This window comes from Geotrypetes seraphini, chromosome 5 (genome assembly GCF_902459505.1).
Source record: "Geotrypetes seraphini chromosome 5, aGeoSer1.1, whole genome shotgun sequence".
NCBI classification, from domain to species: domain Eukaryota; kingdom Metazoa; phylum Chordata; class Amphibia; order Gymnophiona; family Dermophiidae; genus Geotrypetes; species Geotrypetes seraphini.
The window spans coordinates 169,400,000-169,414,306 of record NC_047088.1 but is presented as its reverse complement, the minus strand read 5'-3'; the positions used below and the strand labels follow the sequence as shown (position 1 = coordinate 169,414,306).

The 14,307-nt window shown below is 41.8% G+C and overlaps 1 protein-coding gene across 2 annotated transcripts in view; it reads right to left on the bottom strand.

Annotated features, from left to right (window-relative positions):
- Nucleotides 1–14,307, bottom strand: part of ASNSD1 (asparagine synthetase domain containing 1) — a 16,085-nt gene extending 1,778 nt beyond the window's left edge. The window contains exons 1-5 of one of the 2 annotated variants that reach the window (XM_033945500.1): nucleotides 14,095–14,307; nucleotides 12,311–12,364; nucleotides 11,530–11,559; nucleotides 6,977–8,556; nucleotides 5,494–5,675 (exon numbers count right to left, since the gene is read on the bottom strand). In XM_033945500.1, coding sequence (XP_033801391.1) covers nucleotides 5,494–5,675; nucleotides 6,977–8,452 — 1,658 coding nt within the window. In that variant the 5' untranslated portion in view covers nucleotides 8,453–8,556; nucleotides 11,530–11,559; nucleotides 12,311–12,364; nucleotides 14,095–14,307. Of the gene's footprint in view, nucleotides 1–5,493; nucleotides 5,676–6,976; nucleotides 8,557–11,529; nucleotides 11,606–12,310; nucleotides 12,365–14,094 lie in introns of both variants that reach the window. The other variant, XM_033945499.1, reaches the window with a different exon arrangement.

Below are 14,307 nucleotides of genomic sequence, written 5' to 3'. Positions count from 1 at the left end.
ACGCCAACAAATTTAGTAAGAGCGATTTCACAGACACTGAGTTAGTGCCACCATTTTTGCCACTCTCCCCTGATCGCTATCAGGGGCATTCCTGAAACTTGTGCACACTGTTATAGAATACTGGGGCTGGTGTAAGTTTTGATACAGAAATAGGCACACAAAGCTCATTCTATAATGGGTGCGCATCTTTGAGCACCATTTATTAAATCCAGCCCTAAGTGGATTTATGTTTTTTTAAAGCCCTGTTGCCTTGGACAGTTTTTTGAGTTTTAGCTTAGTTTTTGTTCAGATTGGTTGAAAATTTTGAATACACTAAATTTATTTAAAATTTGCTATCCTGCATTATTGTAACCTCCAAAGCAGCTTACAATAGTAAAATTTAGGGAGGGAGATGCGATATCAAAAACATGAAAGTGAGGGTAGAGGAAGGCACTACAAATGCTGGATAGAAGGGAAGGGAAACACACATAGGTGACTGATTGTGCTCACAAACCACTTCAAAAAATAAAATGGAATATTTGCAAAAAGGCTTAGGGATGTACCTTCAGGAATAGACATCAGTGAAAAGCAGTGTTTTTAACTAATTTGAATCTATCTATCAATGTATGAAGTTTCATAGATGATGGAAGAGCATTCCATAAATGGGGGGCTATATACAGAGAAAATTGCCTGTCAGATATGTTCATGGACTATAATATGAAGTAGATTTTGATTTATAGATCTGAGAGCTCTGACAGATGTATATGGAATACTTATTAAAAATAGTTTTACTGCTATTTAGGACAGATATAGAGCTTATTTATGAGGTATGTATTGCTGTGAGGAAGTCCCTAAAGAATTACACTGGGACGGAGACAACCCACAGGGATAGGGACAAACTTTGTCCCTGTATCATTCTCTAAAAACTTGAGATTAGTAACAATATGTAAAAACTTAACACATCTTAGACAATTGGCAACTAAATTCACTGATAAAAAAAATTACAGAAGCTGCTTTTGGATTTAAATGAACTACTGTTAAATGACATAATTTGTGTCTTTTATCTGCCTTTGATGTGGCAACAAGAGTCTTGACTGCTGATCAGACTCCTACTATCTATAATATCCTTCCATCATGTTCCCAGCTGCTCAAGCATTTTACCATTATTTCAACAGAATCATCCATCATTGCTGGCATCAAGGAACATTTCCAACATTTAATAGACACTTAGAGGGCCATAATCAAAAGAAACGTCTAAGTGATTTGGATGTCCGGTGCTAGTCGCCCAAAGTCGGCACCGGAAAAATGTCCATTCTCAAAAAGTATGTCTAAACCAGGGGTGCCCAACGCGTCGATCGCGATCGACCGGTAGCTCAGGAAGGCAACGTGAGTCGATCGCAGAGCCCATCCCGGGCTCTGTGATAGACTCGTGTTGCCGTCCCGATCTACTGGGCCTATCAGCCTTCCTCTCCCTGACGTCAAAGACGCCGACGCTGGGCATTAGGCTGTTTTTGTCATTTCGGGAGGGGGGGAGGCGTGGCGGCGGCAGCAGCAACAACAGCCTGAAAAAGAAATCATCCTGGCCCGGGTCGGTGTCATACTCCGAAACTTCTACCTCTTCCAGCAGCCCTCTCCCTTCTACCTGCTTCCGGCCACACCCCCTGCTCCACGGCTCTCTTCGGCAACTCAGCAGCAGCGATCGACACAAGCTTCTGACGTCGGGGCCTACCCTCTGCGAGTCCCGCTTGTTTCAACTTCCTTTTTCCACAAAGGCGGGACTCGTAGAGGGAAGGCCTCGATGTCGGCAGCTTGTCTTGATCACCGCTGCTGACAAGTTGCTGAAGAGAGCCGCGGAGCAGGGGGTGTTGCCGGGTGCAGGTAGAAGGGAGAGGGCCAGATGCAGGACTCGTGGGTGAGGGAGGGGAAGAGAGAGAGAGAAAGAGAGAGGGGAGGGAAACAAAAGGAAATATTTCATACTGGGCTGGGCCGGAGTGGAGGGAGGATGGAAAGATTCTGGCTACAGGGTGCAGTAACAAAGGAAAAGGGGGGAAAGCTGAAAATGGAGATAGTGACACAAAGGGTAAGCAGGACCTACTGAATAAGGATAGAGATACAGAGGGGACATGAAGAGAAGGTGAAATAGAGACATAGAAGTAATGCTGAAAAAGTGTGTGTGTGTGTGGGGGGGAGATAAAGACATTGAAAGAACATGGGGTAAAGACAAGGACAGAGACAAGTGAAGATTCTGAAAAAGTGGTAAGATAAGAATATAGTGAGATGGACACAAAGAAGGGGGATGCTGGAAAATAGGTGGAATGGTAATTCTGACAGACACAGAAGGGAAATGCTGGATCAAGGAGAGATGGGGCTCAGGCTGGATGGAATGAGGAGAAATGCCTTGTTGGCCCGGAACTTCCTCTCCTACGTCAGAATTGACGTCAGGGAGCGGAATGCTGGTCAGTGCGACGCTTCTGCAGGGAAAGTTTGGAGCGGCGGTGGCTTGGGGGCTGTTCCCCGATGGCGGTGGCAGCAAACCAAGTGGCTTGGGGAAGGGCACGGAGAAAGAAAGGGGGCAGACAGGGAGACAGAAAGAAGGGGGAACAGGGAGACAGAAAGAAAAAGTTGGGGGAGAGAATGAGGTCTGGAGGAGAGGAAACATACAGGAGGCTGAAAGAAAGGAAGAAAGATTGGATACACAGTCAGAAGAAGAAAGTGCAACCAGAGACTCATGAAATCACCAAACAGCAAAGGTAGGAAAAATGATTTTATTTTCAATTTAGTGATCAAAATGTGTCGGTTTTGAGAATTTATATCTGCTGTCTATATTTTGCACTATGGCTCCCTTTTACTAAACCGCAATAGCGTTTTTTAGCGCAGGGAGCCTATGAGCATTGAGAGCAGCACGAGGCATTCAGCATAACTCCCTGTGCTAAAACCTACTATTGTGGTTTAGTAAAAAGGGAGGGGGTGTATTTGTCTATTTTTGTATTTTGTTACTGAGATGACATTGCATAGAGTCATCTGCCGTGACCTCTTTGAAAAAACCCGGAATATGAATAATTAACATTTTCTCTGCCTTTTAGTGTGCTTTGTGTTTTTTTTAAAATTTTATTGTTGGTAGATCATTTTGACTTAGTCATTATAAAAGTAGCTCGCAAGCCCATAATGTGTGGGCACCCCTGGTCTAAACTATTCCATTCTTTGAAAATCGCCTATCTGTACGTCCAGACATTTGATCGTCCAGACCACCACTACGTCTATATACCACATTCGCGACCAAAAATTCATCCATGCCCAAACATCCAGAACAAGACTTTTTGGACATTGAGGGGCCAGCATTGTGATGGACTGGCCATCCTGGCATGGCAACAGAACAGTGGGTCGCCTTACAGGGCACTGCTGTGAACTTCACAAAAAGGGTGCCACATAAACATCTCACCAGGTGGCACCTGGCAGTACAGTAGGGTTTTGGTGGGCACACGTTCCACCATAAATGTGGATAGAGTGGCTTATGGGCCTGGGTCCTCCTCTCCATGATTCACTAGCCCACCCCCCCAGGCTATTTAAGAGACCTGTGTGCAGCTCTACTAGGCTTTCCTATACTAGGTGCTGATGTTCTGAACACAGGTATGTATGTTTTTATTCTGATCTTTGTGGGGGTGTGAGCGGATCAGTGAACACTGGGGGAGTGTGGGGGTCTTTACTTTGTCTCTGCAGTGATTATCTGGTCATTTTCAATCCCTTTCCGGCATTTATACCTGTCTTTACATCGTCTAATTCACAATGTATAAGTTTCATCAAACATTTGATTATCCCGCCTATACTCCTCCAAATACGCCGATTTCAGCTCTGGGCGCACAGCGGCATTCAGAGGCCTAAAATGTCTCTGGATACATCCCCAAAACTGTTTGATTATCGGCACTTGGTCTTTAATATCATCCAAGTGCTGATTTGGGCGGGTTTTTAGATATATTTAAGTTTTATGAGCCTCTTATTTTCCTGATCATCCACCATATAGTTTTAGGTTTTCTTCTACACCCTTGTCTGAAAGACAATCCAATTACCTTCGTAGATGATGTAAAAACACAGGCAACTGAATCTTTGAGAAAGATGTACCAAAATCAGATCAAAATTGAAGGCTCCATTTGTGATTTATAAAAAGTTGTACAGAATATTGTTCCTTTATATTTTAACTAGCTTTATAGCCCGTTACGGGTGCTAGAATATATGTGTGTGTGTCTGTCTTTATTTCTTTCTCTCTCTGTCTCAGCTGTTTTCTGTATTTCTTTCTTTTAGCTGTCCACCACCACCACCAATTGCGTGCTCCCCCTGTCCATTCTCCCTTCCTTTTACCTCCCCTGTGTCCACCACCACCCCTTCACTGCTCCCCTTATCCAGCAGCAGCCTTTCTCCCGTTTTACCTCCCCCCTGTCCATCAGCACCTCTTCCTGCTCCCCCTGTCCAGCAGTAGGCCTCCCTTTCTTTTTTACCACCCCTGTCCATCAGCACCTCTTCCTGCTCCCCCTATCCAACAGTAGGCCTCCTTTCCTTTTTTTCCACCCCTGTCCATCAGCACCTCTTCCTTCTCCCCCTGCCGCATGCTGGCCCAGCACTGGTTGCAAGTCTTGTCTGTGCTCTTCAGTAGGCGGGTCTTTCAGCCGTTAGCAGGCCTGATGCAAGGAGGCTTGAACAGATTAACTCTTACCTTATCGCTTTCCAGTGTGCTGAATTAAAACGTGCTACTGGATGTCAAATTCGATGCAGGCATAGGAATGGTGATGTGGCAACTTCAAGCTTTAAAAGGCACAAATACTCCAGCTATACCGAGGGGGGGGTCAGTTTCTTCTTAGCCCTTCCCTTTCAGTAATGCGCTTCCCTTTTTTAATTCAAAGTCGACGCCGAGGCTCCTTTCTCGATCCCCGCCTGGTGCGGTTCGAGAGAGTAGCCGCGGCGGCATAGATGCGCTGTGTTGAACAACATCTCCATGGGAGCCAGCCCCAGACACAGGAAGTCTCTTCTGGGCCGCGACAGAGAGGGCAGGGGGTGCTAGCGGCCGGCAGCCGCCACTCCGCACCACCTTTCGCCTCAAGCCGCCGCGGCCTCCTCCCGGCAGCCGCCGCTCCGTACTGCCTTTAGAAACTTTGGCTGGTAGGGCCGTATTGTGAGGTGGAGAGCATGGAAGGGCGCACATGCGCACTTGTCTTGCCACATCCCGACAGAAAAGGGATCAGGGAACACGCGAGGCAATGCATGCGCAGCTAGCATTTTATTATTTAAGATAAAAAGATTTTGAATATAAAATCAAAGTGCTCGAGGCTTAGGCAAATGAGAACAGGGTCCTTGTGGATGGAGCAGGGACAATTTTGTCCCCATTTCATTCTCTATTCATGACAGCTTGGCCTTGTTTCTCTGTTTGTCACCCTTTATTGAAGATGTAAATAATTATTTTTAGTGGAATTTTATTGTGTTAATTTTGTAGTTCTGACATTCCACACACCGTTTTCAGATTTTTACCTTGCTTCTTTACCATGATCACCAATAATCCTGTCATCACGACCAAGGTTTCTAGAAGAAATGCGGCCTAGTTCCATGCCTAGTTCTTCCACCAGGCCCTCTAGTCCGCGGGCATTGAAGCGGATTCTATGACGAGAGTAGCCTGCAAGCTGCTCATCTGCACCCATTCCAGTAAGCACAACCTAGTTATGACAACACAGAGGGATCACTTAACTTGGTTAGATCACCACAGAATCTTGTAATAGGAGCCAAATAAATAACCATTTGTCTCCATTAAGGAATCAACCCATCATAAATAAGTTGAAGCCATTTTATGAGTTGAATACATATCTATGTTAAAGCTTAGGCAGGTACAGTGTGGTCTGGCAGTGAACAGCATATTGCAACCCATCTGGGAAAGCAACATGCAATGGCCCCTCCATCCAGAAAACCCAATTTGGACGGTGCCATTGACCTACAGGTGTCTGCTAGTTCTAATTGAAAATTTTTACACTATGAGAAATTAAAGGGAAAATATTTTTTCTCATTGTCCCATGGTCATTCCATAGTTCAATTCAATTTCTGCTGTATAGCAAATCTTCCCTTTAAGCAATTGTTAACATAAAGTAATCCAAATTAATGATACTGATTTGGTGATAATGTTAGTTGGGAAGTGTGTCAAGAAATTTAATATTGCTTTTATTTGATAAATAAAACACACAATATAGCTGAATAGAAGTAGTACATAACAATGGTTCTCAGACTTGCCCTGGGGGACCACTAGCCAATTAGATTTTCTGGATATCCCTCAGGAATATGCATGTGACAGATTTGCATGACTTAACGTTATCTCCATTATAGGCAAATCACTCTCCTACATATTCTTTAGAGATATTTTAAAAACCTGGCTGGTGGCCCCCAGGACAGGTTTGAGAACCACTGATACACAAAGCTCATAAATATTTAAAGCTGCAAGCTTCCTGAAATAACCTGAGAAGGGATTTCATTAGCTCTGCAAGCTTGCCTCTTAAGTAATCACTAATGGAAATAAGCCCTTTCTGGTCTCTCTGTGGGGCTATTCTATGTACCCAACCAGTTCTCTGGTTATTCAACAGTAAATATTCAGTACAATGATATTTAAGAATTATTTGTCATTGGACAATGTTTACTCATGAGGTTAGCAGTCATTTTATTTACTAAAGGATAATGTTACTCTCACCCACAGAAACAGGGCCTGGATTTAGGAAACTTCTCTCCTGCCCCCATAAACACAGTCAGACATGTGATTATTTTAAGGCTACTGCATGCTGAATATAGCCATTAGGTGAAGTTGAAGCTTTCTGCTCATGTCACTCTCAAATGGTCTCATCTTAAGAGGAAGCAATGAATTAAAAAGTTATAAACAAACCTGACAGCCACAGTCAACAGAAGGAACCTAACTGGCAATTTTAGCTATACAAAAAAAAAACTCCTAATGTCATAATGCAAAAGAAATCACCATTACCTTTGCCATGCTTGTGAATGGTTGTCGTTCTCCATTGCTATTAGTTACACCTATTCCTCTGGAGGCAAACCAGACAGCACACCCAATGCTGTCATCCAACACAGTGTCCAATGGCTGCACCAAGTGGTTAATATGCTGCTGCCGCATTTCTTTCAACTCTTCCAGTGTTACATTAATTTCTACAAAATTCCAAGTTCTTGATGGGCTTATAGCCTCAAGCTCTTTCAGCCCTGCCCTGCCAGTGATTCGATCTGGCACATTAAAGGAAGAGAAGAGTGCACCATTTGGGATATCCAAAGTCTCACTGTGCTCTGGACAAGTCAACAATTCAGATGGTAGTTTCTGCCTGCTCTGAGTTTTGCCTGAACCTGTCTGTTGGTTTTGTCCTTTCATTATGAACGCTACATTGAGAAGATCAATAGGTTCTTTCAAAGGAATATGACGATTGGCTAATACAGCCAGAAGCATGGAGTCGATGCCGCCAGAAAAAAGTATTGCAATGTTTGCTCTCCTTTCCAATGATTTTGGAGCCTGCATTGGTGTCCTGGATGGATCTGTACATTGTGGTAGGCATTTGACTCGTTTCTTCACTGCTTTATCTAAAACTTCAATAAGTTGATGTACCAGTTTCTTTCTATGCTTATCAGAGAGGAATATTTGAAGATCTTGTGCTGTAGCTTTGGTGGTAGAAACAGTGCATTGGTGCTCGGCTGAAGACGGAAGTGTCCTATTCAATGGAACTACTGGTGCAGTGAGACACAGCCCTGTTTCACTTCTCACCACTGAAACAAACTTTGGGAAAGCAGTCATCTCATCTACGTTGCCTTGGCTTATGTCTTTTGTTATATAATCTGTAGTGGCAGATTTCCAAGGATACCATGTTAAAAGGACTTGTTTTGAGGCAGCACAGGCCTTTAGATCAATTCTGAAGATGCCAAAGGCTGGCACTTCCTGCCACAAGTAATTATTAGGCTCGGGTACAAGAGCACTCACAGAAGTAAGGCAGAAGGCCTTCTCAAGATCACTGCTAAAATGCCACAGTAGACTACGACGGCCAAAAAAATCTCTACCAAACCACAAGCAATGCGTAGTAGCCTGATAATAAATAAAAGCCCATGGTCCTTGGATTGTTGAGAAGAGGGAGAGAATATCAGACTCACTGTTACAAGAGGAAAGGTGATGGAGCATGACCTGAGTATCATTATCCATGCTCTCTACATGCACACCACCAAACAACTCACCATTCCAAAGAAAGATATTACTGCTCTTATCTTCTATGGGCTGAGGAGTCAACAGTCCCCTTAAATGAAGTACCTGCCCAAGGAATAAACATTGATAGCCAAGATCATTCCCAGATTTGATTAACAGATGGCTGCTGTCAGGTCCTCTTCTTTTCAGGCAGTGAAGTGTTGCCCCTTTCAAGACATCAATGCAAGGCTGAACAGAAAAACTAAGTATACAACAAATGCCACACATTGCTGCTTTTATTTTAGCTGGGTAACACTATGTTTATTTATTGATCTTGGTCTTCTCTGAATTTTCAGTTTCTTGCTGTGTCCTCTTCAGCTCATCTAAAATTTCTGCATTGAGAAAAAAAAATGTTAATGGAAAGGGCTTTAGCAGTTCAGAAAGGATATTTTAATAAATTCAAGGATGTGTGGGGGCCATTAATAAATTACTGTAATGAATAATAAATTACTGTAATGAATAACATTTCTTTTCCCTACTTAACATAAATATTAATATGGGGTGGGTTTCTAGAATTTCATTATTGGTTGTGATGGGAATGTTATAAGGTATATATGTTGTTATATATATAATTTAATATTAATCTGGTGGGGGGATGGGGTTAAATCTTATTTTCGAGAGAAGTTGTAGAATTTCAAGTGATGTGTTATTTTAATTGTTGATATTTTCTGTGCACTTGATGTAAAATATAAAATGAATAAAGAATTAAAAAAAAAAAATATTAATACCAAAATGTTTGGAAGTGATAAACATCAATGAGGATATAGGAATTGTACTTCTCTTTTGCCTACAGGATACATATTTAATGTACCTGAGTGAATAACAAAGGTTTAGCACCCTAAGGGCTCCTTTTACAAAGCCATAGTATTGATGCTGCCACAGTAAATGCACCGAAGCCCATTCAATTCCTATGGGTTTTGATGCATTTATTACAGCACTATCACTACTGTGGCTTTATAAAAGGGGCCCTATATCTCCATCTTTAAATAAGAAAACACTCTAAAATGAATATTTCAGCCAATAATAGAGATAGAAATGTTATGTGTTCAGTGTTATGATACTTTCACATTGCCTCAAATAGGCTAATGTTGCACTGTGATGTAGCAGACATATCCTGAATTAAAAAAAATAGCAAGTACCGTATTTTTCAGACCATAAGACACACTTTTTCCACCCCCCAAAAAGGGAAAGGGGGTGCGTCTTATGGATCGAATACACCGCATCCCTCCCCTGCATTGCAAAGAAGCAGCCTGAAGCTGCCCGAAGAAGCTACCTGCAGCCCAAAGAAGCAGCCCAAAGCCCCCTCCTCCCTCTCCCCACCTTTTTAAAGTGATGGTGGTCCAGTGCAGTCTCCTGCTGGATGGGTTGCCTCTGCAGAGCGGCACACAACAGAGCGTGACCTTTGCGCTTCCTGTCTGGTCCCGCACCGCTCTGTGATTGACTGCAGTCAGTTACTGACTGCAGCCAATCACAGAGCAGCGCGGGACTAGGCAGGAAGTACAAAGGTGCGCGCCTGTGTTGTGCGTTGCTCTTCAGAGAAAGGCAGCCATCCAGCAGGAGACCTTGCTGGACCACTACTACTTAAAAAAGGTACCAGGGGGGAGCTTTGGGCTGCAGGTGGCTTCTTCGGGCTTTGGGCTGCAGGCTTCCCAGCACCAGACGCACCTATGTGTAGAGGAGGAAAAAACAAGAAGAAAAATAATTCTGAACCAAATTTTTTTTTTCTTGGTTTTTCCTCCTCTACAGGCTGGTGCATCTTATGGTTCGAAAAATATGGTAGTTTTAAAGAGCTTCATTCTCTAGTCTAAGGTATTTAAAAGGGTAATAAACTCCATATCAGTTGCACCCTGAGACATGGTATGGCCTTCAGACTCACTGGGAATAATTTTATAAATCATTTTCTATGTGCAAAGCTTGGAAAGAACTTTTATAAAGTTGCAAGGCTGTATATATTTGCATAAGCATGTGTTGAAGTGTGTAGTTGATAAAACACATGCACACCTAAACACATACATGCAGAACAGGTATAAATCTGTACAAGAGAATATATATAGGATAGGCTGGTTCTTGGTGTTTATTTTACAAAAAAAAAGTGAAATGAGCCCTAAGAGGTTATTTATCACAGGATGATGGTCTTAAATTGTAAATACCAAGATACTGCTCCATTTAAAAGTGATCTTTGAGTTTTTGTAATCCATGAAGCATACTTGTCAAATTAAACATTTTAGGCTAGATTCAGTAAAAGGCGCTCAAAACTGACACCCAAAATAAATCGGTGTTCAATGCTATTCTTTAATGGGCACTCAAAAATGAGTTTATATAATGAGTATTGGATTAAGAATTCTCCGACTGAGGCTTTTTTCCTTCCTATGTATATATGCTATTTCATGACATAAATTAGTACATGTACAAGATACTTAAGTAGTGAATATTTTTTGGGAATGCAACATCTTGTCAGGTAGAAGTTGAAATGTGTGTATGACTGGATTGACTGCACAGGAAAAAACAAACAAACTGGCAGAGACTATAAGGACAATTTTGTAACTAGGTGCCTGGGGGCATGCCTTGTGCAAATAAATGTTGAGAAAATAAGCACTTATTTGATTCTGTAATGGCGCATGCAATTGATAGCTCAACTGCAAGGGAATGTACAGTACATCTGGGTGAAGTATAGGCAAGGCTCACAGTTACATGCATCCCTATCACATCTACACACCAGCTCTATGGTTTGTGTAAGTGCCGGTGCATAAATATTAGGCGCACTGATAGGGAGTGGGGCTTATATTTGGTATCGAGATGCCATTAGAAAACTGGCACCCATTGCACTCCATCAGGATTTCTAACTGGAGATGTGCAGTTTTAGAATTACCCCTCATATATTAGTGTATGTTTATGTTTGTGCGGGGAGAAAGAGAGAAAAAATGAGGATGGGAATCTGGAAATCGGTTTGTCTACCATTATATTGTTAGAGCTTCTAGTTTTTGTGGATTTTACTTTGGCAAACTGTGGAATTTGAGAGGAATTCCAAGCTGCCAGTAGCACCAACTTCTTGGAACTGCTGCCATTTATAGCAAGTACCACTGTTTTACTATGAGCTTTAGCGGCTGAAAGAATTCAGCCTGTAGCTTAGCTTGGAGCTGTTCTTGTGCCCTATGAATTGGTAAAGAAAATCAGAACCTCCAGATAAGTGACTTTATTACATTATTCCTGGGGAAATTCTACAACAAAGCCTTAAAAATCCTGCTTAGAGAAATAACAACTTTTCTGTATTTAATTTAAAATCATTATTACTAAATTAGACTTACTTTTGCACTTGCTCAAGGTTTCTGTTTGGTCTGCCAGAAAAAATATATTGCTGTTAGGCTGCTGTATGTAGACTTTCTGCAATGGGAAAACAGACTTGATAAATGCTGAGGTGTTAAAGCCCAAACCACCATTCTGTCTCAATGAAATGTTTACTTTGAAGCTCCTAGTAAGCAGCATTTCAACACAGCTGACCCCAAATAGATTTTGATGCAAACGTACATGACAATTGGTCAAATGGCAGATAATTCTGATTTTTGTGGTTAGCTGGTGGCACGTCAAGCCAAGCACTGCACTGCCATCTTCACTGTCATATAATTTGGATAAAGCTTTAATAATAAAAGGCCCCAGCTCTCTACTGACACAGAAATGGAGGAAACCATGGAGGTGAAAGTAATTAGCACAGTGTTGCATTATATTAGCACCTTCCCTGGAAAATGTGTTGCATAATCTTTTATACTAGTCAGATTGTTGCCATCTACTGGCCTATAGACAAAATTACTGTTTCTAAATTTTTACTTACCATAGCGTTACTCTGTAAATTCACACCCAATTCTTGTATTTTGTTGCGTCAAAATGACATGCATTCCTCAAATAAGGACTCATTTAATTAGAATGCATTCTCTATACTTAGAAACATGACGGCAGATAAAGGTTAAATGGCCCATCCAGTCTGCCCATCCACAGCATCCACTATCTCCTCCTCTCCCCAAGGGCTTTACATATACACTCTTCTTCCAGTTATATCTGTCAACCCTCAAATTCATTTTATGAATTACCTACCCGAGTCTTCTTTAAATTGGTAAGTTCATCAATTACAACTGTTTGTTCTTTAATCTGTAAACAAGGGTAAAAATCATGTGTTATATGCAATCTTATATCCCGCTGAATCCACACAAATCGGAATTTTAGGCAGGTTACAAGCAGCATATTACATCTTTTTCTTCAGCTCTCAACAATATTGGCTTAAGAAGTTTCAGTTTTTGTAACCCATGAAGCATTTTTGTCAAATTAAACATTTGGGGCTAGATTCAGTAAATAGCACTCAAAAATTAGCACCCCCCCCAAAAAAAAAAAAAAAATTCTACAATGGGCATTTATCTTTGTCCATTATAGAATAACATTAAGGCTTGGATTCTCGAACCAACACTGATATCGGCGGCTGCCTTAAAAGCAGCCACCAATCAAGTGTTAATCATGCATCAGTGCCAGTTTCGGAATGATGTTCACGCAAAAGATAGGCACTGGAAATGTAGGCCAGGATTTTCCAGGCCTACATTTTTAGCACCCATCTTCGTGTGAATCTTTCTTACGTACGCGCTTTAGGCCACCTAATGCCACTTTAGGCATTCGGCAGCCTAAAGCTCCTATGTAAAGTACGATTCTGGTGCTGATTTTCTAGGCACCAGAATGCGCCTCAAATCTCGGTTAAAAATACTGTTTGGATGGCATTTTTAACAGAGGTATGGGTGCCTACTGGTACCTACAAATCCTTGGCCTAAGTGCCAATTTTCGGTGCCCAAATTTGGACCCCAAGATTTGTGCCCACTGAAAACCAGATGTAATTTCTGGCATCCAATTTGGTCACATATCTCCAGTACTCTATAACACTGTAAACAAATTTTAGGATTACCCCTGACACTTTCCATGCATCTCCCATGGCCATGCTGCCTTTTGAGTTGTGTGCTGTAGGATTTGGGCACACATTGCTATAGAATAACATGTAGCAATCACAGAAAGCTAGTCTAATGGACTTTCCGAGTGACCCAGTCTGTCTCAAGCACTCAAATAAAAAAATAATTATAATAATAAATGTGTGAGAGGGATTCTCAGTGTGAAGGAAAAGCGAGGGGAGAATATTCTCCAGCGCTTACACATACTGGCGAAGATATAATAAACTCCACCTACACACCATCACTGAATCCCTCTTGTGTGCTCAACTCAATAATTAGTGAGAAGGTAGTAAATCACAAATTTAAAGTGCAAAATATAAAGACAGAGTGGGACACACTGAAAGTCCCCCAGCCGACTCCTAGATCAAAAAAGCAGACTTAGTCACTAAAATTACAGTACTACACAATTATACTATCACTAACTCTTCTAATAAACACCGCCACACTGTCTAGAAAGTTTAATTAAATTGCCTCAGATTTCAAGACCCTTCTTTGCACCCCCTGAAGATGTGGGGCACCACAGACTAAAAACCCCTGCACTAAAGTATTCTGATGGAAATCCAAGATGACACGTTCTTTAAGTGTTACTGCTTGCAACAGTAAACACATCATCTTTTCAGTGGCACTGAACCTGTTCATTTTATAATGAAGAACATTTAATTTGTTTAAGTTTAGGAAGCATTCCGTGCACTAAAAAGTAAAGATGTTTATAATCTCTTGCACAAAAACGAACCCTTTCCTTTCTTTCTGAACGTACATTTTAAACTTTTTCAATGTTTAGGCAATAAAAGGTTTCTCGCTGCTATGTACACAATACAGGCCAGATTATCACTGCCTACGGGGGTGTTTGCTGTTAAGACCAAAAAGTCACAGATTCAAAGAGCTCTGACCTACCTTAGTGTTTAATTCTTCGTTCTGTCTCAGCCTGGCTTCAGAATGGTAGACATGCTCTGTACTGTCCAAGTCTCTTCCTGCCATAATCAGAGCAAGAACTAGAAGCAAATCGCTCACTTCATTTCCCAGAACACGCGAAACTCCCAATAAACCACCGCTTTCACGAATACCATCTGCGCAGCCGCATAACATCTCTACTTCCGGATAGTAGCA